We start from the raw sequence: 27,917 nt of genomic DNA, 5'->3' as shown, positions 1-27,917 counted from the left end.
TTCCTCTCCATCTGCAGGAAGATGTCAAAGTCCCAACCCTTTGCTTGGATCAGACCTCCCCAGATGGTGGGAGGCCTGGCTGGGCCACTGTGGGTTTGGGGAAGTGGAAGGGCCTGGTTCTGGTGAGAGGGCGGGGCAGGGGGGAAGGCCTGGGGGCGGCCTAACTTCCTGTTCTTCCAGGAGCGCAGCTGTGGCTGGACAACTGGGCCGCCCAGGCTTGGAAGATGCAAGCCCGCCCCCTGGTGGTCACATGTCATAACCACAGCCCAACAACCCACCTCCACCTCCCCAGGCCTCCAGGCCAACCGGGGCCAGGACAGCACTGGCCAGAGGGGGACCCGGCAGCCACGGTCACCTGGCTCTGAAGGCCTCACATGCCCGGGGGGAAAGGGAGATGCCAGTTCTACAAGAGCAAAGAAGCATGGAAATGTGACACACATGCACACCTGCAAACCAACCTCTGCCTTTTATTCGGGTTTTAGAATTAAGCACACAGGTCAGTGAGGTCAAATAACCCACTCACGGCCATTCAGCCTGTAAGCATCACTCCTGGGCCAAGTCACGTCCACCTGGCGCTAGGCTCCCACCTCAATCAAATGAGACGACCGGACTGCGCCGTGGCTGTTAACTGCCACTGCACGTCAGAGTTGCCCAGGGGGTCTTAAAAATACCTATTGGTGTCCCTGACCCAGATCTACTACTGTATCTGAATCCCTGGGTGTAGGATGGGAATGTCTCCAGCGTGTCTCTACACTGCCAACTGGAAACCAGAGAGCAGGACAGTCATCTCCTGGAGGCCAGGGATGCGCTTAATCCGTGTTTGCATCCCATAGTACTGGCCCATAAAAGGTAGTTAATATTACTTGTGAAATGAAAGAATGAACACATGAGTGGATAACTAAATGATTCTGAGGTCCCCTCCAGCTGTGACAGCCTACATATGTGACTCCTGCACCGTGTGCTGCATACACGCCCACAGACATGCACACGCACACAGACATGCACGCACACATGGCAAGGGGGATGCGGCCTGCCACCCTGCGGGTGGCCCCAGCTGCCCGGAACTGGCTGACCCTCCCCTCCCCCTACACCCGTACACACCTCCTTCTTTGTTGGCATTTATTGTGCACGCTTTGGGTGTGCGGCCCGGCCCTGGGCCCTGGCCAGACGCCCGTCGTGGCCCCCGAGTGCCAGCCCCACCTGGTGGAGTTCCAGGCTGCTTGCAAGCACGAAGGCGAGGACGGGGCCGGCAGGAAGGCCGGAGGGGCCGTGCGTCAGCCAGCAGGCGGGCAGTGGAGAGGCCCCTCTTGGCGGGCCGCCTGCTCGCACACTCGGCTGAGCAGAGACAATGGTGGCTGCCCCTGCAGTCCAGCCTCCTTCCCACAGGCAGAGCCTCGGGTCCGCGAGTGCCCGGAACCGCCCCCAGAGAACAGCCCGATGGAGCACAAGGGGACTTACCAGGCAGGGTGGCAGAGGCCCCTGGGAGCAGGCTGGGCCAGGGGAGGGGTCCGGGAGGGTCCTGGAGCCCCTCGGGCATGGAGCTTTCAGGGAAGGGAGCCAGGCCTCCGCCCACCCCACCCCCCCAACTCTCCAGAGCCCCCAGCGGATGCGGACGCGTCACCACCTCTTACCCTCAGCCTCCCTAGGGTCTGAACCCGGAGAGAACTCCTTCCCTGCTCTGGGGAGGCAAAGGCCCCTCGTTCCAGGGCTCTCTCCACCAAGCTCTGGAGGCCGCCACCCCTTCCGGCCTTCACTGACCGCCATCGGCTCTGCTCTGATGATCAGCAATTGACCGTGCAAGGCAGGGCCCCTCTCGTTTGCCCACTGCGAGTGGGTGATGTGTGGGAGAGGAGACAAAGGCAGGGGCCCCAGGGTCAGCCTCACTGAGCCCCTGAACTCGCCGCATCCCTGCCCCTACCCAGAAGGCTGTCCCCCCAGTGGGCGGGGCCTGGTTGGGGTCTCCCAGGACCTCTCCCAGCAGGCCACCTGATTCCCAGAACAAGACCACCCTCAGGGCTGCGGCTCCCCTAGCTTGTCTGCCCAGAGGGCTCTGCTGCCCCAGCCTCTGTCCCGGAGGCCGGGGTTTCCCGAGTACTCTGACTCTCACATAAGCACTGAGCTGCCCGCAGGCCTGGGAAAGGTGTCCGCTGTGGCTTCTGAAGAGATGGAGGGTGACACGGGATGAGCTGTGGGAGCGGAGCCAAATTCCTGACCTCCCATCGCCCTCGGGAGCAGCCAGGGGCAGGGGGCAGCAGTATTGGGAAAACTCCTGTGTACGAGGGACCACAGGGAAGCAAGGCTATCCTTCAGCGGGGGAGGGGCGGGGCCTCATCGCCACCATGCGCCCGCTGAGACGAGGCTCTTCCTCGGGGCTTCATCCCACACCCACCCCAGGCCGTGGGGGCAGAGTCGGTGAGGGGCATCCGCTTCACAGCGGATTGCGGTTCCGCTTGGGGATGATCTTCCGGTAGGTTCTGCGCTCTGAGATGTTGCGCTTGACCTTGGCCGTGGTGGGGGCCTCATCCAGGTGCAGGGACGGGCTGGAGTGGGACTTCTTCAGGCTGGGCTTGGACTCCTGCGGGCCTGCAGCCTCCTTCCCCAGCTGTTCCTCCCACAGGTCCAGGTCATCCGACGGGCAGTGCAGACGGGCCACCAGCAGCTGCAGGTAGGTCTCGTAACGGGTTTTCTGCAACACACGGGCCCCGCCGCCTTAGCACCACCCTGGCTCCAGGTCGGGAGGGGGCTGGGATCGTGAGGGACAGACAGCTCACATGTGAAGGACGCTATGGCGATAAGGACTCCTGCAGAAAGAGCGCCGGGCCAAAGGCTAGCATCTGCTTGAGCAACCGTATCTGCAGATCCTGCCGTTCCCTGGGTGTTTTACAGTTACACCTGTAAGTCCAGCCCTGGTCTAACAGCCAACACCGTGTAGTGCCGTGACTGACATCTCTGGAGCACGTTACATCGCTGAGACACTAGAAGACCCATAACCCACTAGGCCCGAGGTCTGTGCAGCACTGCACACACACAGTGCACATCTGCACTCAGCCCTAAGTGAGTCTGCGCGGCGTTTTAACAATCGGCATCTGGAGAGTATGACGCTAACTACCCTCATCTGTTTAACACTCCTTGGGCCCCTGTAACTAGCATCCTTCGGATACAGCTCCCAGTTTACCTAGTGCTTTCCCACCCTCCAGCCCGCTGGATCCCCATCCCAGCCCTGGGAGGTCGGGTGGGAGTCACTGCTCTGCTCTGTAAAGAGGGAAGTGAGGCCTAGGGAGGGGTGGGCCTTGCTAAAGGTCCCAGCTGGTCAGAAAGTGGTAGGGAGAGGCTGGAATGCCGCGTGCAGAGCTGGGTCCTATCGGCCACACGCCGGGGCCTCTGGGAAGTGGCGTGCTCACAGCGATGGATGCAGCCACTACGCCAAATGGATAAACCAGAAAGAAAGGGAGAGGGCAGCGCGAGGGCTGGTGGGCACAGCCAGGAGGTGACACTGACGCTCCCTTCTCCCCTCTCTGCCCCTGGGTGGCCTCTGACCCCTCTGTTCCCACAATGCCCCTCGCCTACCCTCCTCCTGAATTTGGGTGCAGGGTGCGTGCTGGGTGGGAAAAAATAGTTCAGCATCGATCACAGAGCTAATAAAGGTCATTCCTTAGTTACGACCATACACGAGGCACGGATGTAACTGGAGTCTCTTGAAAATGTATCAGGTTTGGACAAGTCGCTTAATCTCTCTGTGCCTCAGTTTCCTCATCTGTAAAATGAGGATTACCGCCCCTACCCCCAGAGTAGTTAGATAATAAGATAATCCATGCAATGCCCGCTTCAGAAATACTGCCTATTATTATTATTAGGTAGGTATTAGGAGAAATAATTCTGTTAAAATATAGATTTCCCTTCAGTGTAGGAAAAGCCAAATACACTCTTGGGAGCAAAGACATGTATGAAAGTAACATTCCCTAAGAGTGTTTCCAGACAAGCAGCTGCTATGTGCCCCCAGGACAAGAGGGGAAGCGGCCCGAGTGCACACGGACACACACAATTTGCGCACGCGTGTGCACACACTCGTGTGCAGACAGCGCACACAGCACCCCGTGTTCTCACAGGAGCACCTCCCCCTGCCCTGAGCCAAGGCTGCAGGGACAGCCACGGCCACGAGAGGGCGGCAGAGGGTCCAGGCGGAAGGTGAGGCGCGGGCACCTCACCTCGTACTCCAGGTACTCCTTCCGCAAGCGGTAGTCCTCCAGCTCTCGGCTGCGGCCCCGCCGCTCCGGTAAGTTTCTCTGCAGATCCAGCAGGTCGTCGGAGGCAGCATCCAGGCAGCTCTCGTGGGATCGATGCTGCTCCTCCTGGGAGCGGGAGACAGTGGGGGAAGCTGCTCCGAGCCCTCCCACTCCTTCCGGGCCCAGGTGGGCAGCCCAAGAATCCCCCCACACCCCCGCCCCCCGCCTCCGTTCCTGGGCTCAGGTGTACACCTCGATCCCCGATCCCGGGCCTAGGTGTTCAGCCCATCCCTCCCCCTCCCCCCCCCAACTTTTCCTAGGCCAGCTGCACAGCCTCTCATCTCCTTCTTAGTCCTCCGGGGTGCACCCCCTTCCCGCGCGGCATCCCGCCCCTCCCCCGGGCCGTACCAGGGAGCTCTGGGCGGGGCCCACGGGCAGGATGGGCCGGACGAATTTGCGCTGGGAGCCCACCGCGGCGGGGAAGGGCGGCGCCGAGTGCGTGGCGGCGGCCAGGTTGATGCGCGCCATCCAGGAAGTCATCTCCTGGGCAGTGCTGCAGGGAGAGGCGGCCGTCTGTCCCCAGGACCACAGAGGCCGGTGCTATCACCTATCCCCGCCCTCAGCCTCCCGTGGTCTGCACAGCAGCCCGGCAGCTCAGGACTCAGAGCCGACAAAAGCCAGAGAAGTCCTGCCACTGGCCGAGGTGGTTGACCCCCGCTTGTGGTTTTTCTCAGCAGACAAAGAGGCAAATCTGGGAAGGCAATAGAGTTTATATCAAATGCCAAAAAATGATCGAGGGTTCGTGACTTCCTGGAATCCTCTGTTTGGAACTGAGAGGCTCAGTCGGACTTTCGGGGAAGAGGTGGTGCAGTGGCGAAGTGGGCCAAGGGCAGGGGACGGAAGCAGGAAGCCCCGGCTTCCAGCTGTAGCCGGACCCCGGCCAGCAGCCCATCTCAGGTGGTCTGGTCAGGACGGCACCTCCCCCCCAGGGCGGGGCCGGTAGCCGTCAGAGGATGAGAGGGGGTCAGGGAGGAAAGCTGGGGCCTTGCCGCTTGCCTGTTTCTCCCCCGAAACTCACGGTGCCTGGAAGAGGTAGAGGCGCCAGTCGGCCGTGCGCAGCTGGAAGACGTGCGGCTTCTTGGTGTAGTGGGTGGCGGGAGTGGCCAGCGAGTGGTGCACCCCTACCGGTTCGTCCACCATCTGCCCCAGCAAGCTCTCCCCCTCGAGGCCATGGTCCTCTCCCTGCCACAGGGCACACGGGCTCAGAAAAGAGGTCTGCATCAGTTGCTCGTCCTCCCGTGCTGCCCATCGCGGGTGCAGACTCCCTTCCTACCTTCAGGAAGTAGAGGACCATCCCTCGCAAGACCGTGTGGAGCATCTTCCAGCCGCGCTTGCCCCACGGCGCTGCCCCAGGAGCAGAATACAAAGGTGGGTGTGGTGGCCGCCCCTCTGGACCCTCAGACACACACTGCCCCCCCCGCTTCCCCTCCACCAACTCCAGTCCCTCCCCGGGGTGTAGAGCGACATGCCCGAGCACAACAAAACACAACCGATCACACAGACGGGCAGTACCGTGTCTCACACATGGGCGACCACTCGCAGTCACCAACACAACTATTTACAAACAACCACAGAAGCCGAGGCTCATACAGACCGTCCTGACTCCAAACACGCCCCCGCCCCGCCCACTGACTCCAAACACGCCCCCGCCCCGCCCACAAGCACAGCTCTTCTCCGGACATCATTCTGGTCCCATCAGAGAGGCCCAGGGGCTCAGATGCTAGGGCGGAAGGCCGGCTTCCCCACGGTCACTTCCTGCCCTTGCTCATGTGGCTTCTCACGGCCAAACGCCAGTTCCCTGGCGGGTCACCGTACCCCAGCCCATCTGGGATCCCATTCCTGCTCTGGTCACGTGGCTGCCCGGCTCCAGAGCCTTCAACAGTCTGCAGGATGAGGCCCAATGCACCTCACGCCATCCTCTTTCACACGCCCCGTGCTCTTTTCTCGGTGGGGATCCCTCTGCCCAACTACAAAGAATCAGACCCTCTTTTCCCCCAAGGTTCAGCTCAGAGACCATTGCGTCCCAGAAGCCTTAACTATCCCGTCCCCCACGTTCCACCCCAAAACAAAACCAGAAACCTTGCCCTCCTGCACACGCCACACTCGATGGAGGCCTCCCTACACCACGCAGCTCTTTCTTCCTTTTATACCAGACACTGGTGTGCTTGTCTAATTCCCACCATAGCACAGGGGTTCGGGGGTGGGGGGTCCCTAGGTCTATCTTGTCTCTGCACCCCTCCCCCACCCCCAGCACATGACACAGACCCCGGTTCACGGTCAGCACTGAGGAAGGAACATGGGCTGCCTGTCCTCCGCCCGTGCCGTCTCTCTGCACGGTGTCCCTGAGCACGGCATTTGCACACACACCCCGTTCACGGGCAGACAGATGCCCCCGCGTGGCAGCAGGCAGACACTCACTCTTCTTGCCGTCCGCATCCTGATGCATCTTCCGAGCCAGGATGCCCTGCTTGTAGGTGGGCGCCGTGGGGTCCTGGACCAGCTGGAGGAAGGGGTTGCTCGTCTTGCCAGCCAGGGAAGACGGCTGGGCCTTCTCGGGCCTGGCTGCGTCTTCTTCATCCCTGGACATCAGAGAATCAGGCTGGGGGTGCTGACCGGCCAGAGGCCATCGGGAGGTGCCCACCACCACCTCAGGACCCCCATCCTCTCTCTCCTGCTGGGAAGCCACACCTCAGGACACTCCCCCCCCCCCGGAGAAGTCCTCCTCCAAAGGCAACCCATCACTGCCTACCATCCCCATACCCTCGCCACCTCTGGTTCCTCAGGTGTTCCCCGGCCCACTGCCCCGCCTCTGGCTCCAGCCACATAGAGGGGAGCCCTGTCCAGGGGCTCCAACTCAGTTCTCCAACTCAGGTGGGTGGGTGGAGGGAGGGCAGGGGAGAGGGAGGGGAAGCAAGATGGGTCTCACTTACACAGCCCACTCGAGCTTCTCACTTCGGATAGACCAGTAGAGGGCCTGGAACAGAAACATACAGGTGGGCCCGGGAGCCTCGGGCCGTGGGGTGCACATTCCGTCTGGCAGAGGTAGGACGGGCGTGCTGCAGCCTGCCGCCTCCACCCCGACGTAGCTGCCCTTCTGCCCCGAGCAGGAAGCAGCCCATGCGTCCGCGCATCCGTGCACACATGCAGCAATGTACGGGGCATGTGCCGAGCACTGTGCTGGGAGCTAGAGACACAAGGATGATCAAAGCGATCCTCGTCCTTACTTGAGCTCAGCGAGGCCTGAACCAGTTCCCTTGAAGGGGAAACGCATCACCCACATACCATCCTGCCCAGAGGGATCTGACAGGAGCAGCTGACTACCGGGGCAGTCAGTGTACGGCGAGTGAATGAATAAACGAGGTGCTGTGACTTTGAAATGATATGACCAAGAGTCCTCATATCAATGTGGCTGGCTGGCTTCTGTAGCCCTGGCCACGCCCAGTGGGGCACCGGGTACCTAGTAAGTGTTCAATTAATGTTCACTGACTAGACAAGAGAATAAATGCTCTAACTGCTTAGGAAGGCAGACTGTGCGCCAGGCCCTGGCCTAGGCAGGTTGTGATAACAGCCCTGTAACATGGTCACTCGCCCTGGAGGAACCTGCCTTGGCCAAGGAGTGAACTGAATCCAAACCCTGGAACCTCTGGCCCCCGAATCCTAGCTCTAGACTTTTACTACTTGAAGCTCTGCCCTGAGAACCAAAACCCCAGGCCTTCCCAGGCCTAAGGATCACCCAGAAGCATGACAGAACATCGTAGGGGCCCAGCCTGAGATTCTGATTCAGTAGGTCCAGGGCCGGGGCGGGGGGGGGCTGTGAATTCACACAAGCTAATAAATTCCAAGGTGACGCTGATCCGGCTGGCCCGGGACCCACACTTCTCGTTCCCTTCAGTGAGGAAGGCCTGTCCTCTCCAGGGTGTTTCGGCAAAGCCGGGCGTGAGCTCACGTGGCCCTCGGGACAGAGAGCCAAGGCTCCGGGCCCCTGAGCAGCCCCCGTGCGTACCTTGAGCAGCTCCTTGGGGAAGTTCCCGCCGTCCCGCAGGCCGCTCAGGTTGGTGATGAACTCCTGGCAGCTCATGCTCTTCCCGAGGTTCTGTGGCCATGTGGACAGGGGCGTCACTGGCACACATGCCCGACCCCAACAGAAAGACCCCCGGCCGGCTACTCCGAACCCTCCCCAGGTCCCCAGGGCCCTCCCTGACCCCATCCCAGGCCTCGGTTCCCCTTTTCCAGGAGCCCCAGGCTCTCACCTGTCCGTGCAGGTCCGTGTTAAGCAGCATGACGGCACAGGTCAAGGTGTGCACGCAGTCTGCCCCCCAGAGAGAAAGCTCGTTGGAACCGGGACTCCTGCATTTCCTCTGCCCACCCTGGGCAGGGTGACCCCCAAATGCTTCTGGGCCCCCAGAGCCCCCCAAACACACTCCCACCAGCCACTACCCAGTGAACCCCCAAGCAGACTGGGGACACTTCCCTGCCATCCTTCTGCCCGGTTCCCCCAAAGGGCCGGCATCTCCCTACCTACTGAGGAGAAGAGCCCAGGGTTGCAGTGATAGAAGCGCTTGGAGAACTGGTAGAGGATCCGCTCGCGTTCCTGGGTCTCCCCACTGAGCACCAGGGCGTGGAGGAAGCCCCTGGAAGGAGGGCCAGAGTCCAGGCAGAGCCCAGCAGCCCCAGAGCTCAGGGCCGATCAGATTCCAGCCCTGCCGGTGGTACCACTGCCCCCCACCATCCCTCCCTCCTCCCCAGAGAAGGCCCCCAGCTGTTACCGGAGCGCACGGTCCAGGCTCTGGCCTCCAAACTGGAAGAAGGACAGGTACTTCTCAGCCACCGTCCTGCTGAAGTCGTTGCTGTGGAGGGAAAGTGGGGATGAAGCGTGCTTTGGGGTTCTGGACTGGGGGCCTGCACATATCCTGGGGCCTGACAGGGGCTGGGGGGGGGTGAGATCAAGGAAAAGGCACAGCCAGGCTGGACCCTAGTTTCCAAGAGGGCACTGGCACCCATCCGACGCTGAGTGGGAGGGACATGGGTTTGGGGTGGGGGAGGCAGGTCGCCGGGTCCGGCGGCTCTAAGCAGGGGTCGAGGGTGACACGAATGTGACTAAGAGGAAGAGGCAGGCATGGCAAGGGTCTGGGGGGCAAAGGGGTGAGGGGTGCAGTGGACGGGACAGGAATGAAGGCTCGAGAGGTCAGCGGTCGGGCTGGGGGGACACGGGCGGGCAGGGAGCCCACTGGCTGCTTCCCTTCCTGACTTGACCTCGGCCTTGCTCAGGTTCAAAGCCCCTTACTTCTTCTGCAGGTAAGCGGCCACTTCGGACTTCCGGAAGCCCTCCAGGCGATAGAGGCGGGAGGCCAAGTTCCAGGCCACCTTGTCGGTCCTGACGCCATTCTCCACCTTGCCTCCAGCTGGCGGCCTTTGGCCTTCCTCTGGGGGCTGCGCGTGGGGCACGGGGCTCTCAGGAAGCCTGTGAAAGTCCATCAGTGACCTCAGACTCCCACTTGGGATGGACACAGAGGGGCTCGGGGTCAAGCATCCTTGAGGTCAGTCGTAGGGGCGGGTGTGCTCAGAAGTCCACGCCCAGAGCACAGGGCAGGAGCTGGAGCTCCAGGGCCTCGTGTGGCTGGGGAAGAGCCGGACCAGGGCCTCCCCCAGGGAAGAGGCAGGGTCACAGCCTGCCTGGCCTGACCTGGGCGCCAGGAGGGCCCAGAGAGGGCAGTATTCACACGAAGCTAGCAAGGGCTGGAGCGGAGCTCGGTACCAGCACTTCCTAAGGTAAACCACAGGGATGTCCTGAGCCGAGTTCACCTCAGGTGGCAGGTGCAGCCCTTTGAAGACCCCAGTGGTGTTTAGTCCATTCCAAGGAGGGGTGGGAATACCTCCCCAAAGGTCAGCAGCCACTCGTGTCCCTCACCTGTCCCGCCCGCCCCATCATGCCTCCTTGCCGCCCTTCCCCTCCCCCAGCTCCAGCCTCCAGCCTCCACCCCTAGATCTGGAGCCAAGGAAGGTGTAAGGATGAAGCGAGAACGGAAGGCGAGACCAGCTTTAGGGACGGTGATGCTGGGGTTGCCACAGGTGGTTTCCATTCCCTGCCTTCCTGTATCGGCAGCCCTGTGGTACAGGAGGGGGCCTTCCAGCAGGGGCTTTGGATGGTGCCCTGCAGAGGTTGCACAGGCCCCAGTAAGCCTCACGGTAGACTCGGAGAACACTCAGAATCCCAGAAGTCACCCAGCCCCATCTCTACCTGACTCTTGCGTTTTCCCTGCAACATGGCAACCAGGTATTGGGGTTTCCTCATTAGTGGAATAGTCACCATCCAGGTTACTGCAGTTAGGGAGTCGTACAGATAAGAAAACTTATCACGGTATGAAAATGTTCACCGACGGACTGCCCACTTATAAAATGCAGCTGCACCTGACAGCCCTTTCCACTTAACACAAATGAACGTCTCTGCCCCCAACGGGGTCAGCGTCTGTGCTGGTAACTTCTCACTGCTTCCTAAGGCTCGTCCACATCCAACAAGGCAGGGCAAACATAATGGAAACCAACTGGAAAGTGAAGTTACAAATCTTGCTGGAAAGGATTTTGTGAAGGCTGTGAAAGTGATGCTGGAAGATTCCAGGGATCACCTGGGAAGCCACTGACAAGTGAGGAACGGGAAGAGTTAGTCCCGTGAACGACCGAAGAGGAGAAAATGACAATAATGACACGCTTGTCACATCTAAAGAGAGCTACTTAGATTATCAGCTGACAAAGCCCTCAAATACTTTTACAAAAATGACCTAGTCAGGGCTTCCCTGGTGGCGCAGTGGTTGAGAATCTGCCTGCTAATGCAGGGGACACGGGTTCGAGCCCTGGTCTGGGAAGATCCCACATGCCGTGGAGCTACTAGGCCCGTGAGCCACAACTACTGAGCCTGCGCGTCTGGAGCCTGTGCTCCGCAACAAGAGAGGCCGCGATAGCGAGAGGCCTGCGCACCGCGATGAAGAGTGGCCCCCGCTTGCCACAGCTGGAGAAAGCCCTCGCACAGAAACGAAGACCCAACACAGCCAAAATAAATTAATTAATTAATAAACTCCTACCCCCAACATCTAAAAAAAAAAAAAATGACCTAGTCAGTGAGTGTTGTTACTAAAATAATACCTAGATGGGAAGGCACTTTGAGGAAAAAAAACCCACAGGGCAAATATAAATTGGTATGGAATTGTATACTTTAAATGGATGGATTGTATACTATATGAATTATATCTTAATAAAGCTGATATAAAAAAATAAAATAAAATAGGACTTCCCTGGTGGTCCAGTGGTTAAGGCTCCACACTTCCACTGCAGGCAGCATAGGTTCGATCCCTAGTTGGGGAAGTTCCACATGCCACCTCAGTGCGGCCGACAATAAAACAATAAAATAAAATGATAAATTAAATAGACCCTTATGACCTCACTGTGAAAGTTAAGGATGAATGAAAGACATCTCATTGGGCCACCAAATTAGGCCAGGAAAATTAATCTCCTATAGTGTATTAAATATAAGATTAAATAAATTTACTTATGTAATATTTAGTGCCATTCACCAAGAAAAGCATCAATTAAACCTTTTTTCATTATTTACTATGAAAGTATGGTTCTCATTTTAGGTGGATTTACTTTTATTTGGGGTTGAATTCACTTTAATTTTGGGTATCATGAACCCTCTCTTTTTAGACACCTAGAGACTCTTCTGATTAGTCTGAACTTCTTCAGGGACAGTGTAGCTTTCCAGCTGCAGAAGAGGTTTCTTTGGTTTCTCTGGTTTCTGGCACTGCCTGGGGTTCACCATCACCCAATGACTTCGAGATGGGAGTGGAGTTAATCTTCCAGTTAGTCCAACACTAGGTCCACGACCTGAACCATCACTAGTTTCCCCTGGTCTCTTTCATATGACCCCTGTTTGGCCAACAAAACCCCTTCCCCATGTAGAGATCCTAGGGGCTGACAGCCTTCACGCAGCATCCTTGGGGCAGGTGGACATCTAGGATGGTTTCCAGTTGGACTATTCCTACCCCTGGTCACAGTTCTAGGGTTACTTAGTCCTGCTATGGACCCCAAGATCCACCATTCCTTTGGTCCCAATCAAACTCTCCTTGCTGCTCCGGCTTCCCCTGAGATCCGAGTCAGCGCCCTGGGCCTCCCAGACACATCCTCAAATTCAAAGCGGCACGTAATCCCCACATCACAAGCTCTGACCTTCCCTCTCCCCAGACCTGCCTAGCATGGCCCCCATTTTTCTGGGCACAGGTCAGGTTCGCTGCACACACCCCTGGTCCTCTCCTGGTGTCCAGCCGTGGACACGTCTCCCTGGCTCTGCCTCGACACATTCAAGTCCTGCCCCACGTGGATGACTGTCTGCTCTTTGGTTTCTTGTGCTACCAGACCCTCCAGTCATATAATCCTGGCTTAACAGATATTAGTATGTTAAGTCCCAATGTGCTTTTCTCACGTCACCTGACTCCAGTCAGAATGACCATCAACCAAAAGTGTACATATAGTAAATGCTGGAGAGTGTGTGGAGAAAAAGGAGCCCTCCTGCACACTGGAGTGGGAATGTGAATTGGTGCAGCCAATGGAGAACAGTATGGAGGGTCCTTAAAAAACTAGAGTTACCATATGATCCAGCAATACCACTCCTGGGCATAGACCCAGAGAAAACTATAATTTGAAAAGACACATGCACCCCAATGTTCACGGCAGCACTATTTACAATAGCCAAGACGTGAAAACAACGTAAATGTCCATCAACAGATGAGTAGATAAAGAAGATGTGATATGTATGCGTACACACACACACACACACACACACACACAGGAATATTACTCAGCCATAAAAAAGAATGAAATAATGCCATTTACAGCAATACGGATGGACCTAGAGATTATCATACTAAGTGAAGTAAGCCAGACAGAAAGACGAATATCATATGCTATCACTTATATGTGGAATCTTAAAAAAAAAAAGGATACAACTGAATTTATTTACGAAACAGAAATAAACCCACAGACATAGAAAACAAACGTATGGTTACCAAAGGGGAAAGGGTTGGGGGGGCAGGGAGAGATAAATTAGGAGTTTGGGATGAACAGATACACACTACTGTATATAAAATAGATAAACAACAAGGACCTACTGTATAGCACAGGGAACTATACTATTTTGTAAGGACCTATATGGGAAAAGAATCATACCGGGTACTCTTAAATGCCTGCATTGTTAGGAGGCAGAGGGTGGTTAGAACGACACTCACCCTTCTGTAGAGGTCAAGAGAACGTCGGGCTGCCTGGCTCCAGCCTCGGCAGTCCCGGCTGGGCCATCACTCTTTACTTCCTTCCCTGGGCTTGGGGCCTCTCCTGCCTTCTCTCTCTCCAGGGAAGTTGGCGCTGCCCCATCTGTCTCCGGGAATGAAGGGCTTGAAGTACCTAGCATCCATGTGGAAAGAACGCTGCCCCGGTGGCGGCCCCAGAGCTGCGGGCTGCCTTCCTGGGAGGACAGGGGGCTGGGCCGGGGGCTGGGGCCTCTGGCCTCAGACTCAGGGCTGCTCGGCTCCGACGAAGAGGCTGGGCTCCCCCGGGGGCCAGGGGACACGGTGCAGGGAGCAGACTCCTGGGCACACTCTGCACGCCTGTCACCTGAGGAAGAGTGTAGAGTGAAGCTGGCACGGGACGAGGGGTAGGCTGAGGGCCAAGGGGCAGAGCCAGGGAACAGCCTGGGCTGCCACCCCCAGCAGCTCCCCCGTCCCAGGGCTCCTCCCTGGAGCGGCACATTCTGTCCCCTGTCGGGCAGTGACACACCACACATAGGGACAGCGGGCAGACGACTCCCAGAACTTCAGTCCCAAGGTAACCGGAGTTTCAGGGCTTGCTAAACCACTGAGACCCAGGCATCCAAACGGCTGGGACTTTTGTACATTTCTTCATTTACTCTATGAGATGAGTATTTTAAAACCCATCGTACTGATGAAGCCACAGAGGCAGAAGCAGGATTTAAGCCCAAGTCTGTCTGGCTCCAACACAAAACAAGGGGACTCCTTAATGACACCCCTGGGGAAGGCCCTCTGTCCCCACTCCAGATTCCAAAGCCTCCAACCACCCAATTTCCCAGACCCCATATTGGATCTCACCTCTGTCCTGGGGGCAAAGAGGCCCCTGGGGCCAGGAAGGAACCTCCTTGGTCTGCCAGCCCTCGTGACTGGGCAGGGCCTGTTGAGAGAGACACAGACGCATCTGTGAGCCCCGGAGGCACTGAGAGGTGAAGGGGGCAGTGAAGGCATGGGGGAGGAGAGGGAGGGAAGAGGGACCATGAGTATACAGGGCCCTCCCCCCTCCCTGCTGTCCTCCCACCCAGACCTCACACCCTGGTCTGGGCCTCAGTTCAGAAGTGGCACCCCAGATGGGACCCACATCCTAGGGGTGCTGGTGCTGGGCCCTGGAAATCACTGGCTTCATGTTCCTTCTTTACAGATGGAAAAGTTGAGGCCCAGAGAGGGGAAGTGACTTGCCCAAGGTTGCACAGGATATGTGGCAGGGCTGGCATCAGATCCCACACGTTCTGTTTCCCAGGTCAATGCTTTGTCCACACAGGATGCTGCAGACGGGGCAGGGGCAAGACTGGCTCCCAGAGGGGTCTAGGGAAGCAAAGGAGAAGAGAGAGTTTTGCCCAAGGGAAACTGCTCCCAGGGCCTTCCCTTCCAGCCTTGGGGCCTCATCCATGCTCACAGACTTCTAGTCTTCTCTGCTCTGTCTGCTCAGATGGTCCTGTCTCATGCAGCATCTGCCCAAGGAGGGGCTGTGCTGTAGAGAGGGGGACAGCCCCCAGGCACTGGGCTGGGCCCTGCCATCCCAGATGAGCGCAAACGGCCGGCTCCCAGGACAGGGCTCCCAGGCCTCCCTCTGAGGACTCCAGGGGCCCTAGAGCAACCAGGCCCCAGAATGCACATCACAGGACACAGGCACAGCTGCCCTGCACAGGGACCCCAGCCTGTGGGTGGAGGGGCCTGGGCGGTGTCAGCAGCTCCTCTGATCTCGGGGTCAGCTGAGAGCTGCTCTGGTTATGAGCTCTTCCCCGTTGCTCTCTGGGACCACAGAGATTAGAAAGTTACAGCCCTACTCTGCCATGTTGAGTTTCCTTATCTCTTAAGCAGAGGCCTCCCTGGGAAAAATGCGCTCACATAACTTGTCCCTACGACTTGTGCCAGTTGATATCAAGACCTCTGCCATCGTCACGTGGGCCTGATCGGGTGACACTGGACGCACTGACTCACGTGAGCTAAAAGTAACAAAATGCTGCAATCTCTCCCCAAAAGAGAGGACTCTTAAAGCAGACATCTCCCCACTAGGGGCAGAGGTCACCCCAGCAGGCTGACCGCTGCCCTGTTACAGTTGGGAATGTCTTCAAGGTGTTGCCGTCATGTTCAGTTGACAGGATGGCACCCGTAAAATTCCCTCTAATTCTGAAGGCCACGCTGGGCCTGCCTTTCTGCGCTATTGCTCCAGGATCCCCAAAGGCCCCAGCACCTGGGAAGAGAGTTCTGGGCCTGGTGACCACAGAGGAAGGCCCTTCCTTCCGTGTCCCCATGCACAGCCTGGGGATGGCTCCCAGGGCTCTGCTTACCTCGCTCTCCTCCTGGCCGGGAGGTGCTGCGGGAGCCCCCTCGGTGGTGCCCAACACAGCCCAGGAGGAGGAGTGCAGCCTGCAGGTGGGCACAGGGCATGGCGGTGTGGTGTGCCCGCTGGGATCCACTGCGCTGTCCCCCAGATCCGGCTCCCTGCCCAGCTCCCACGGCACACTGCCTCCTGGGGGTGAGGGCTCCAGGGTCTGCGGGCTCTGGGGCCCGGTCCTCACATCTGCGCAGGGATCTGAGAACCCCCAGGAAAAGCGCGCTTCAGACACACTGGGGGCCGAGGAAGGGCTCTCCAGGAAGAGGGGGTTGTCAAAGAATATGCTCTCCTCCTCGGGACCCCACTCCGGGGACGACTCTGGCGCGCCCTCCCTAGGCCATGCCGGCTTCCGGTTCTCCCCTTCAGGCCCGTTGCTCTCTTCCCCCGAGGCCCCGTGCACGTCCACGGGGGTGCTGCGGTGGAGGCCTGAGTCCCGGGGTCCCATCGGGCTGGAGGGGAAAGTGGGGAGGTCAGGAGACGCCGTGGGGAGGCAGCATCTCAGCTCAGCTCTGATCCCTTCCGTCTTCTCTAGCTCCTCCTGAAGGTCCAGGACGCACATCTGGGCTTGCAGGATGCCCGCCCAGAACACCACCTGGGTGGACGTGCTCTGGCTCTGCCTCGGGCTCCCCAGAGGATGGCTGTCCCGGGGTGACCGGGGGAATGCCGCTTTCTGCCCTGCCCCCTCCTGGGAAGAGTCGCTCCCCGGGTGCGCGGGCTCTGGGCTGGAGCCCCCGGGATGAACATCTCGCCTCGTGGAATCAGGAGGGTCAGAGGCCCAGGTCTGCTCCCCGCAAGGTCCGAGAGGGCCAGGGCGGCCGCGTGTCTGCCTCAGGTGTGCTCCTGGGTGGAGCTGCATGTGGTCTCCCAAACAGATGTCAAGCAATTCCATGGGTTTGGGGTGTTCACAGAGTCCGTCGTCACCCATCCTCCACAGAGTAAAGCTGCACAGGAGTCCCCAGAAGTGTCCGCCTTCACAAGCCCATTGTGTTGATCAGAGGGGTCGCCGGTCAGGGGGGTGACTGGGACCCCACATCTAACCTGGAAGTACCCAAAGCAAAGGCAGGTTAGCGCTGGGCTCTCAGCCCCTGGAAGCACACATCCAGTGAGTTACACGTGGTTTCGAGCGCCTGCCACATCCATAACCCAGGCCAAGGGCCGCTGCCCTCCGCAGCCCTGAGGGGGTGAGAAGTGCGCCACACACGCCGTCTGACCCACAACTGCAACTGCTCGCACCTGCCCCAAAGACACTCGTCTGGTGGCTGAGGGTGGCCCGAGTGGCTGAGCTGAAAGAGATGAACTGGGCAAGCCAGACCCTTCTTTGGGGAACCTGGATTGGAGAATGTCAAGGCTAAGATGGTTGGTAGCAGGAGCAGAAGGTGGAAATGTCTCAAAATAGCAGGAAAGGGGGGAGGGGGAGGGGGGGAGGGGGAGCAAAAAAAAAAGAAAAAAAAATAGCTGGAAAGTAGCAGCAAACCAAAAAAAGGATGGGGAAACCAATGTACGTGGGAGCCAAACAGACCTGGACTGGAGGTGAGGGGAACGGGACAGACTCGAGGGAGAAGCAGGGAGCCAGGAATGAAAGGCCACAGCTGGTCTTGTTTCCACCTCCCACGGCTCCTGTCTTTGGGGGCCTGCATCCTTGCCACGCTCACTGGCCGGTTCTCAGTTACAGCCATGCAGCCTGGCTCAGGAGGAAGCCCAGCCTGGGCTGCTGCATGAGGAGGTTTCAGCCCACGGGGCAGACCTGCCGCACAGGGAGGAGACTGCTGCCTTCTGGGGAGCGGGAGGCTGGGGCTGCCCCACGCCTGCTCAGAGCTGCCCGGCGCGTTGGCCACATTGGCACTCTGCACCGGGCCTAATCGGATGTGGCCAAGGATTCCCATGGGGCGTTTCCTAGAAGCGTGCATCTCCATCCCCTGCATGTGGTGCCCAGGTTACAGGGCTTTCGGGGTGGCCCTGCTTCTTCAGAACAACTGGCTTGTGGACACTGTGAAACTCGTAACTCGACCTGTTTTCCCTCGGTACTGGCCCTCAGGAAGTGCAGGTTAAGTCCGCAGGCCCTGTGCACGCATTTCCTGTACTAAGTGCACCCCAGACCACGTCACAGCTTTTATTTTCCCTTTGCCTCACTTTCCTCACTCACATATCTCTATTTTGAGGACTGTGTGTACGTGTAAGCCATTCTGAAATATTTGGGGGAACAAAAGCACACACACGCGTGCACACACACACACACACACACCCCTGCTCCTGACTTGTAACCATGCGTAACTTCCTGATACTCACTCCCACCTACTTCATGGCCCACCACGAGACACTCAATCAACGGGAACACTCAGAGCTGGGAAACAAAGGCTGGGTGGGGTCCTTCTGTTTAAGGTCACCAAGAAACCTCGGCCGGGCACTGTTCCTTCTTTCAGGAGGTGCCCGAGAGAAACAAGAAAGGACCCGCACGAATTTAAGTTTCTAACTCCCCTTGAAAGCATCGTCCCAAAAGTCTCTCAAAGGGTAAGCTGGGACGAAGTGAGAGAGTGGCATGGACATATATACACTACCAAATATAAAATCGATAGCTAGTGGGAAGCAGCCGCATAGCACAGGGAGATCAGCTCGGGGCTTTGTGACCACCTAGAGGGGTGGGATAGGGAGGGTGGGAGGGAGGGAGACGCAAGAGGGAAGAGATATGGGAACACATGTATATGTATAACTGATTCGCTTTGTTATAAAGCAGAAACTAACACATCATTGTAAAGCAATTACACTCCAATAAAGATGTTAAAAAAAAAAGTCTCTCAAAACCAGAATCCCTTTCTGGGCTTTTACTGCTCCCTCTGTTCCAATCCTCGTGTTCTTCACTGTGAGCACAGCAAGAAACTGTAATTGCTGAACTGGGGCTTCAGGATTCGGAAGCTTTAGACCCCAGGAAGGGCCCATCTACCACTGAGTTCTCGGCTGGCCTCCCCAATAGACTGGGACTTCCCAAGAGGTGGGGCCGTTTCTTACTTTTAATCTTGTATTTGATGCTCTGAAGCCAATAGATTTGAACTCTGCTCCTCCTATGGGTCTCCAACTCCTTTAGCTCAGCCTCAGTCATCATTCGAGGCTCTTTCTCTCCATCCCAGGGGAGAGCCCTGCTATAGTCCTATCACCAAGAGAGAGGGAGGGAGTGCACCCAGAACCCATTGTCTGTACTCGGGCAAGCCCTCTGGATCCAACCTCCCTCCCCAGGCCTGTCCGGAGAATGATGAAGTGTGAGAAGGGAGGTGAGACACCCCCCCGCCCCCCGCCCCACCGCAGGCTTCTCAAGCAACCAGCCCTTAGGGTACAGGAAACTCTGGGAAGGCGGCTGCATGTAGGAGATGGTAGGCAGAGGTGCCGGGAAGCACCAACTTTACAGGCACCTGAACACGAGGCATCTCCACCTCCCTTCCCAGACCCCTTGACCCTCCGTCCCTGCCAAGACCTGGTCTATTTGTGCCTAGCTGGCTCCCCTCTGGAAACACCCCACCCCGCCCTCCCTCCTCCACACATTCTATCCGATGTGCGCCCGCCTTAGGAGCATCGCAGCATTCCACCCAAATGACATCAACTCCCCTCCTCTCATTAGTGAATCACGTGACAGGAAAGTTCAAATGCCAATCATGGGAATGGGAAATGCTGGGCAGTGGCTGGTGGAAAGGATGCCCTGCAATTTTTAACAAGATAGGAGTCCCACACGTCCCTCTTTGCCAATAGGTCCTTAGAAATAAGTATGTATATGAAACGAAGCAGCCACACAGGTAAATGTTAATGACCAGGCTAGACACAAACGAGGATTGGACTGGCCTTCCCAGAAGAAATGGGGTCTTCCTCCATGGATTCCAAGGGAAAGAAAAATCAGAGAAGCTGAGGCAGCTTTCCAGAGACCAAAGGAGAAGACAACAGATGTCTGGGGCCTGAGGGGAACTGAAGGACCCAAGGGAGGTGAGGTGGGGACCTGGGGGGGAAGCAGGGACAGACAGATCCAGCACGTGGTGGGGAAAGAGGTATGTCTGCACGCCATCCCTCTCTCTCTTATTTCAGAGCATTTACTCCACAGGGTAATCCCTAGTGTGTTAACCCACGTGCCTTCCATTCCCAAAATGTAATCGCCAAGAAGGAGGTTCTTTGTGCTTCCCGCTACTGCTGTCTCGCTGTGGAAATGGTGACCGACAATCGTTTTAGTGACCAATTGTGTTATACCCACTCCAACGTCAAAGTTCTGGTGGTATATCGTTAGCCTCTAGTTCCAGTCGTTAGAAAGTTGAGGGTTAGTGTTGACTTGAGAAGCTCAGGACCACCCATGAGACACCTGGGGTTACAGAGGCTGGTGGCGGGTGTCCTGGGTCCAGGCAGGCAGACAGGTGTACATGGCCTCTCAGTAGAGTTGTCACATTTAGCAAGTAAACAATAGAGGATGCTCAATCCTGGGGACGTATTTATACTGAAAACGGACTCATTATTTATCTGAAATTCAAATTCAGCTCTGCGCTCTGTCTTGTACCTGACAACCCAACCCTATGTCAAGAGTGCCCAACCTACGTCAAGAGCGCCCCACCCCTGCGGTGTGCCACTCACCCAGCTCACGCTTTGCAGCCCCAGACTCAGTCTTGTGGGCTCAGTTCCACGAGTGAGACACGTGGTGACATCGCCTTCCTACTACTAAGGAAACAAGGTTCAGAGAGCTTCAGAAATGTGCCCAGGTAGCTCAGCTGGTGGGTGGAGACGCTGGGATCTGAACCCAGGTCTGTAGCTCCCTTAAGCAGCACTCTCTCTTCCCACCCATAAATCAATTCTTTTGGGAATTCATGGATTGAATGGAGCATGAATTTCTTCTGATGCGGAGTCACTTTAATTCACCTGTTTCCCCCACTGTTCAGGGCAGGGCCTGCCTGACTCAGAGGTGGCACTCCAGAAATGTTTGTGAAAATAAGAGGAAAGATGGAGAGATGGAGGGATGGATGGGTGGATGGATGGATGGATGGGTGGATGGATGGATGGATGGAAGGGTGGAAGGAGGGATGGATGGAAGTGTGGAAGGAGGGATGGAGGGATGGAGGGAGGGATGGATGGATGGGTGGGTGGATGGGTGGGTGGGTGGATGGATGGATGGAAGCATGGAAGGAGGGACGGATGAAAGCGTGGAAGGAGGGATGGAGGGACAGTTGGATGGATAGATGGATGGAGGGGGTGGATGAACAGATGTGTAGGTGGATGGGTGGATGGATCCTCAGAAAGCCCCCTCCTCAACAACCTTCCTACAGGACTGGGGAGACTGAGGCTTGGAGAAAGAGATTTAGCCTCATTACAACATGAAGACTCCCCCCTGAGGGCCAGTCTGGCCATGAGCCAATCACACCTTCCTTCCAGGAAGCCCAGAACCCTTAGGTCAGAGCTTTTCCAGAGGTGGCTCCTGCCAGGCCAACCCAGCAGCCAAAATGCTCATCTGGGTTCTGGCTCTGAGGCAGTAGCTGGACAGAGAGAAGGAGACATCAGGACCGGTTCAACCACCTTGTCCTGTGCTCTCCACTAGAAATGCGAGTTTAAGAAGTTTCTCTCTCTCTCTCTCTCTCTCTCTCTCTCTCTCTCTCTCCCCCCCCCCCCTCTCTCTCTCTCTCACACACACACACACACACACACACACACACACACACACACACACAGAGGAACTGGGGAGCAGAGCCTAGTTCTCATGTGTCTAGCATTTTCTTGGTTTACCTTTTTTTCACCCTTCAGGCTTAGCGATACGGCTTTTGAAATCGCTCAGCCATCTTAACCAGAACAAAGGAGGGAGAAAGCATCTGCCACAGGCTTCTTAGGTAGGCCTTGTTATCTCTGAAATAAGCAGCCCTTCATTTTTCTAAGCATCGTGGTGGCTCAGGAAGAGAAAACTTTTAAGGAAAAGCTCTGGAAGAAGTGTGGTGGCTCTTTGGAATGCAAAAACATGCTCTGAGTCCAGAAGCCAGTGAGAGGAAGTATTAGGGAGGAAGCTGAGGATGGGGTGGGGCGGAGAGAGCCAATGCTGCACTAGGCAGCCCCCAGGGCTCCTGTCTTGAGCGGAGTAACCTCTGCAGGGGCTGAGCCTGCATTAGCTGATGGGAGGTAAAGGACACAGAAATCCACGGCTCGGGGACCAGGGGGACATAAGTCCCTCCCACCACCACCCGACACCCACCCTGGGCTTCAAGGCAAGGTCTTTTTGTTTGTTTGTTTGTTGTGAGGGCCTCTCACTGTTGTGGCCTCTCCCATTGCGGAGCACAGGCTCCGGACACGCAGGCTCAGTGGCCATGGCTCACGGGTCGAGCCGCTCCGCGGCATGTGGGATCTTCCCGGACCGGGGCACGATCCTGTGTCCCCCGCATCGGCAGGCGGACTCCCAACCACTGCGCCACCAGGGAGGCCCAAGACCAATGTCTTTTTGATCTTAGGGCAGGAAGGAGCCCAGATGGCACCTGGATCATCGTTTTGAGAGTGGGTTTGCTTTCCACCCCCCGCTTGGGCACAGAGCCTGTGCCCTGAGGTGCTGAAGGCCATGGGAGGCCGGGGGAGAGCCTGCCTGAGTGCGAAAGATGACAGCGTGAATGTCCTGCATTCGGCCCCCACTCACCCTACACCTGGAGGCTCACAGACTAGACTCAAATCCTAGCTACAATGGACGAGCCACGTGACTCTGGTCCAAAGCTTCACCTGGTTCCTTGCCTGTGAAAGAAGGAAATAAGATGGATAAAGCTCCTTGAGAGCTTTGCTATACAGTGGGAGGGGGTCTGAGTGCTAAGGCTGGGCCCACCCCTTGGGAGGTGCTCAGAAACACTACGTCGTGCTCAGACTAACTTGGCTTGCAGCCAAACAAACGCGGACTCCCTGTCCTCCCTGACAGCACGGACTCAGCCCAGTGGGCTCCCTCAGTCCCCCAGGAGTCGGCCCGGGATGTCCTATCCGGAGTGTGCATCTCTCTCTCTCCCTTTAAGCTTCCAACTCAGAAAACTGCTTCCTTTTGCCCTGGAAATGTTTCCTTCCTACGCAAAAAGCAAAGGCTCCTGGCCCATCCAGGGATTTAGGAGGTGACCTGTCCTGTCCCTCAGCAGCCCTGGGCGGAAGCCAGGTTAAGGGTGCTGTCCCTGAGGACAGCTCCCCGAGCGTCTCCAGTTTCAAGGTGCAGGACAGACGCCCCTGCCTGAACCCGGGGCCAGAGCACCCAAGGTACTTGACTAGGGGCCACCCCACATCCTGCCCACAAGGAAGGAGGCTTCATGCAAATGTGCAGAGAGAAACACACACACACACACACACACACACACGCGCGCGCGCACACACACACACACGCGCGCGCACACACGCGCGCGCGCGCGCGCACACGAGTTGGTGCTGAGAACCCTGAGGTGGGGTCAGCTGAGACTCAGGCAGAGACAGAGGATGGAGAGGGCAGAGAGGACGGGGTAGGGGCAGAGAGGATGGGGGGAAGGGTGGGCGGAGAGGGCCAAAGGGTCTCCAGAGAAGCTACTGCCTGTGAAGGACAGCAAAGGCTCAGGGCCAGGCTGGGCCTCCCTCACCCCTTCTTGGATCTCCCCCTCCCACTACAGAGAGCCTAGAGCCTGGATTCTAATCCCTAGGCTGGTTCCTTATCTGTAGAGGAGGGAGCCTGTGATGCCCTAGAGCCCTGGGAGACAGGCCTCCTGGCTAAGGCCCCTCGGTCCTCTGGGGTACTTATTATCAGCTGATGACAGGTCACCCTTGCCAGCCTTTTAGCGCAGGACTGACTCCACCCACAGGATCTCAGGCCCTAGAATAAGGGGGCAGTGGCTGAGATGAACAATTACAACTAGAAGGCCCGACGGTGTCCCAAACAGGGAAGCCTTTGAGAGTGAGCTGGTCCCTGTTACCCAACAGGTCGACGGGCCTAAACCAGCACTGCCCGGGCAAACCAGCCAGCTGGGCGCCTCCCCTCCACCCGTCCTCCCTGCGGGAGCCCCGAGTCTGAGCTCCTACGGTGACCGCGCCCAAAGCTGCCCCCCCTCCAAAGCCCCAGCCCGAATGGCTTCCTCCTCTCCAGGGTCGAGGGGTCAAGGCTCACTTGGGGCCTCTGGCCACAGAAGCCCCTGCTGGGCACCAGTCCCAGCAGCCACCAGGGACCTGGGGAGGCTCACGGGAGCTTTAGGAGGGAGGGGCCTTGGCCACTTCACGACTGCAGACCCCCAGGGGCTCCGGGAAGGCTGGGGTACGTGGGAGCCAGAGCAGGAATCCCAGAAAGGGCCAGATTGGGAGGGGCCGGTGGACGGAGAGGAGGAAGGGGAAGGATGGGGCTGCAGCCCAAGGTCGGCCGCACAGCAGGTGCACACGCAGGGGCCTATGGAGCCCTTCTTCCTGCCCACCTGCCCCGGCGGTCACCGCCAGGGCCCACACGGGACTCTCCACGTCCCCGCCCCCCGGCGCCCTCCGAGCCCCCCACCCGAAGCAGGCACACCCTGCTCACCTCCAGAGGACCCGGGAAGGGGTGCGTGGGCCCGGCTCCCCGGGAGCGGCCCTGCTGCCCCGTCCGTCTGGCCTGTGAATGGGGAACGTGGCAGCTGCAGCTTCCGACTTCCGTTCCCCTCACCACACTCACCCCCCTGCTGCCCCAAGGCCTCCGGGGCTCCCCAGCTGCGCTGCACCTCACACTTCCTGCCCCGAGACAAGGGCACCCGCTCCCAGGCCTGGCGCCTCTGGCCCCAGCCCCCTGCCCCGGCTCCCGGGGGTCCCCCACCCTCCACGCAGCCCCGAATCAGGGGCCCGGGAGAAAGAAAGAGGAAGGCGCAGCGCCCCGGACTGTGAACACACCCCGTCCCTCCCCCCCGACGTTCTGTCACCAGGTTCTCATCTCTGCCCAGCTCTCGGGTCCTGGCAGGGCACTCGGTGGGACTCGGGAGGGCCCTGGGGCTGGTAACTTTTCTTTTTCCCTCAATCTGTGTATGGCTGTCTTGGGTAGGTAATAATGGCACCTGGTGTAACTGTCCTACAGTGACAAAGGGTTCCCCAATAGCCCCTGAGTCCCCCCTCTCACTTACATTATGAACTGTTACTCTATCCATTGCATGGATCCAGAGGCAGGCTCAGAGAGGTTAAGCCACTGCCCACGGTGGCACAGCCGGGAAATCACGAAGCTGTGGTTGGAACTCAGAGCATCTGACCGCATGGACCGACTGTCATCCATCTCCCACGGCTGAATTCCCCACGTATGTCTGCAGGCCACAGGCCACAGGGGTCCAGGAGTCTGAGTCCGAGGCTGGGGGAACCACGCTCACCGGACCGTGCTCTCCTCCCTCCGCACCATCTATTCTCCGGTCTCAGTGACCACCAGCTTCCCTGCTGAGGGTCCAAAGACCCCGGCCCCCTCCCTGAACTCTAGTCCTCATAAATCCAACCTCCCAGAAGACTCCTCGACTTGCAAGGCCCAGAATCCAAGGGCCTCAGACCCAGGCCGGCCTGGCCCACAGCGCACAGGGCGTGGCTCCAGCTGCGCCCCCCAACACACACACGCACACGCACGCGCACGCGCACGGCGAGGAGTCCACAGGGACGTGCCTACCAGGCCTTTCTCTGGGCACCCAGAAGTCTGAGATTCTCTGCTTCCTGGACCCGTGGAACCTCTACTCCTGCTCCTCCCCGGGGACATCACTGCTCTGTGCGGCCCTAGACCTGGGGCGAGGGGGAGAGGCAGCGAGGGGGTGGAGAGGGCCTGGACCTGGGGGCGGGTCGATGCCCTCCGTGCACGTGCGGCACCAAGCCAGGGCAGGGGAAAGAAAGGGAAGGAGCTAAAGGCTTGGGGTGGCCTCTGCTGCCACATTCAGCAGGGGCTGCGAATCCTCATTCAGAGCTGGACCCCCAGGTCATCATCAAAGTGACAGGCAGGAAAAGAGGACACACTTTGTATAACAGTTCATCAGGTGTGGTGTTATAACACTGACACATCCGAACACGTCTTGGGGTGGGGGGCCTCCACTGTTCCCTTTTCTGGAGCTCGTAAATGTTAGCGGCAGGTTTATCTCCGGGTCAGCGCAACACAACCGGGTTCGTAACGTTCCCCAAGCTGTTCGTCCTTCTGTGTGGAGGATTTTACAACACTTTGCCCAGCCAGGTAAACCAGAAACCTAAAGTCGCCTCGGCCCAAACGCAAACCCTCCCTCAGGCCTCCAGCCTCACAGGGTGTCCGGCACGTGGCCACGGGTCAGTCAGCGCCGGCCCCACGCCATCCCAATGCGAGAAGCTGCTGACCGTCAGGAATAAAGCACAGGACCCCTATCCTCAGGAGCTTCCAATCAAGTGACAGACAGAAAATAAACAAGCGACGAAGTAATCGGTGTGTGATTATAAACTGTGATAAATGCTGGCGGGGGGATGGGACGGGGAGAAAGGAAAGTGAGCAGTGGGGAAGCTCACTGCGAAGGGAGACCGGGGGCACCTTATTCCCATAAAGAGGAGGCAGCACGTAAAGAGTGCAGGGTGGGCATTTTCGGCAGATGAAACTGCATGTCTCATTTCTTACCCGAGACCGGAAAGGTCTCCAGGAGTGAAGGGAACAGAAAGCCAGCCAGCGTGGCCAGTGCGGCTGGCCTAGGGGAGGGTGGCCGAAGAGGATGGGGCCAGATCCCGTGGGGTCCCCAGGGCTAAGCAGGGGAGTGACAGGCGTATTTATTTTTAAGATCACCTGCTGCTGCATGGAGAACAGACAGTGGAGGGCGCAGTGAGAGCAGGGAGACCAGGCAGGGGCTCTGTGACAGTCCAGGGGAGGTGGGACAGTGGTTTGGAGGGCAGCAGAAACGCCAGGGAAGGTGAGACAGAGGATGTGGGATCTATATCGGGGACGCTTGGGAGAATCTGCCACGTAAGTGATGCTAGAGAAGTCCAGGTCAGCTTCTAGATTTCTGGCTTGAGCAACTTGGATGGGTAGTAATGGTATTTGCTCAAATGGGAAAGATGTGGGGAGATGAGGCTTCAGGGAGCAAACCAAGAGTTTCATCTTTAAATATTAGGTTTGAAATTCTGCTGATAGCAGATTTCTCAACTTAAGTGACAGAAGCCACAAGACAGTGGGATAAAATATTCAATGCGGTGATAGAAACATAACTGCCACCCCAGAATTTCATATATAATGAAAATATCTTTTAAGAACAAGGACGAGATAAAGACATTTTCTGATACACGAAATCTAAGAAAGTGCGATCTCAGACTAAAGAAAGCTCTACAGTATACACTTTAGGAGGAAAGAAAATTCTCCCAGATGGAGGGTCTGAGATGGAAGAAGAAATTATGAGCAAAGAGTGGTAAAGATGCAGTAAACATTAAAACTGTATAAAGCAGTAACAATAATATATTGGAAGGTTAAAATAGAAAGATATAATTTCAAAAATAAATAAATATTAGGCTTGAGAGATCTGTGAGATACTCAAGCAGGAGTGGCTGGTACCTGGAGTTGACTGGAGGGGCTGGGCTGAAGAAAGGAGCTCCTATGTGACCAGCAGGAAGGTGGTCCACGCTGCGGGCTGGCGGAGCCTCCCCAGGAAAAGCCCGCAGAGGAGAACAGCAGGGGCTGTCCAGGAGGTAAGAGAAACAGCATGAGGGTGTGTCATCACCAAAGAAAGACAAGAGAGGAGAAAGATAACTTCAGAAGGAGGAAGTGGTCGGCTGTGTCGAACGCTACTGGAAAGTAGTGCAAGATGAGGAATAACGTGACCATCGAACGAGGGCGCACGGAGGTTACAGACAAGCTGGGGGTGGGGGCTGGAGGCACGATGCGGGCAGAAGCCAGGCGACCATGAGGTGAGGACTGATTAGGAGCCGAGGACAAGGGTCTTCCCCCTCCACTCCCAGCCCTGAACCCATCCCAGGCTGGGCTCCCTGGGGCTGAGACGCTGCCGGTCAGCCCGGGCACCAGCGATCGGCTTCCTCCGTGTACTTATG

General features: G+C 57.6%; 1 protein-coding gene across 5 annotated transcripts in view; it reads right to left on the bottom strand.

Annotated features, from left to right (window-relative positions):
• Positions 1-447: 447 nt before the first annotated feature.
• The window catches only part of PSD4 (pleckstrin and Sec7 domain containing 4), a 37,074-nt gene continuing 9,604 nt past the window's right edge, over positions 448-27,917 (bottom strand). The window contains exons 2-18 of one of the 5 annotated variants that reach the window (XM_073791146.1): positions 27,424-27,546; positions 15,919-17,003; positions 14,807-14,932; positions 14,429-14,507; positions 13,556-13,937; positions 9,568-9,744; positions 9,050-9,130; positions 8,802-8,914; positions 8,534-8,592; positions 8,287-8,376; positions 7,214-7,257; positions 6,702-6,862; positions 5,557-5,627; positions 5,302-5,465; positions 4,632-4,776; positions 4,206-4,349; positions 448-2,686 (exon numbers count right to left, since the gene is read on the bottom strand). In XM_073791146.1, coding sequence (XP_073647247.1) covers positions 2,429-2,686; positions 4,206-4,349; positions 4,632-4,776; positions 5,302-5,465; positions 5,557-5,627; positions 6,702-6,862; positions 7,214-7,257; positions 8,287-8,376; positions 8,534-8,592; positions 8,802-8,914; positions 9,050-9,130; positions 9,568-9,744; positions 13,556-13,937; positions 14,429-14,507; positions 14,807-14,932; positions 15,919-16,890 — 3,066 coding nt within the window. In that variant the 5' untranslated portion in view covers positions 16,891-17,003; positions 27,424-27,546 and the 3' untranslated portion in view covers positions 448-2,428. The other 4 variants (XM_033838495.2, XM_033838494.2, XM_033838499.2 and 1 more) reach the window with 4 other exon arrangements.

Source organism: Tursiops truncatus, chromosome 14, assembly GCF_011762595.2.
Source record: "Tursiops truncatus isolate mTurTru1 chromosome 14, mTurTru1.mat.Y, whole genome shotgun sequence".
NCBI classification, from domain to species: domain Eukaryota; kingdom Metazoa; phylum Chordata; class Mammalia; order Artiodactyla; family Delphinidae; genus Tursiops; species Tursiops truncatus.
The sequence above is the reverse complement of the archived record's forward strand: the minus strand, read 5'-3'. Positions and strand labels throughout refer to the sequence as shown.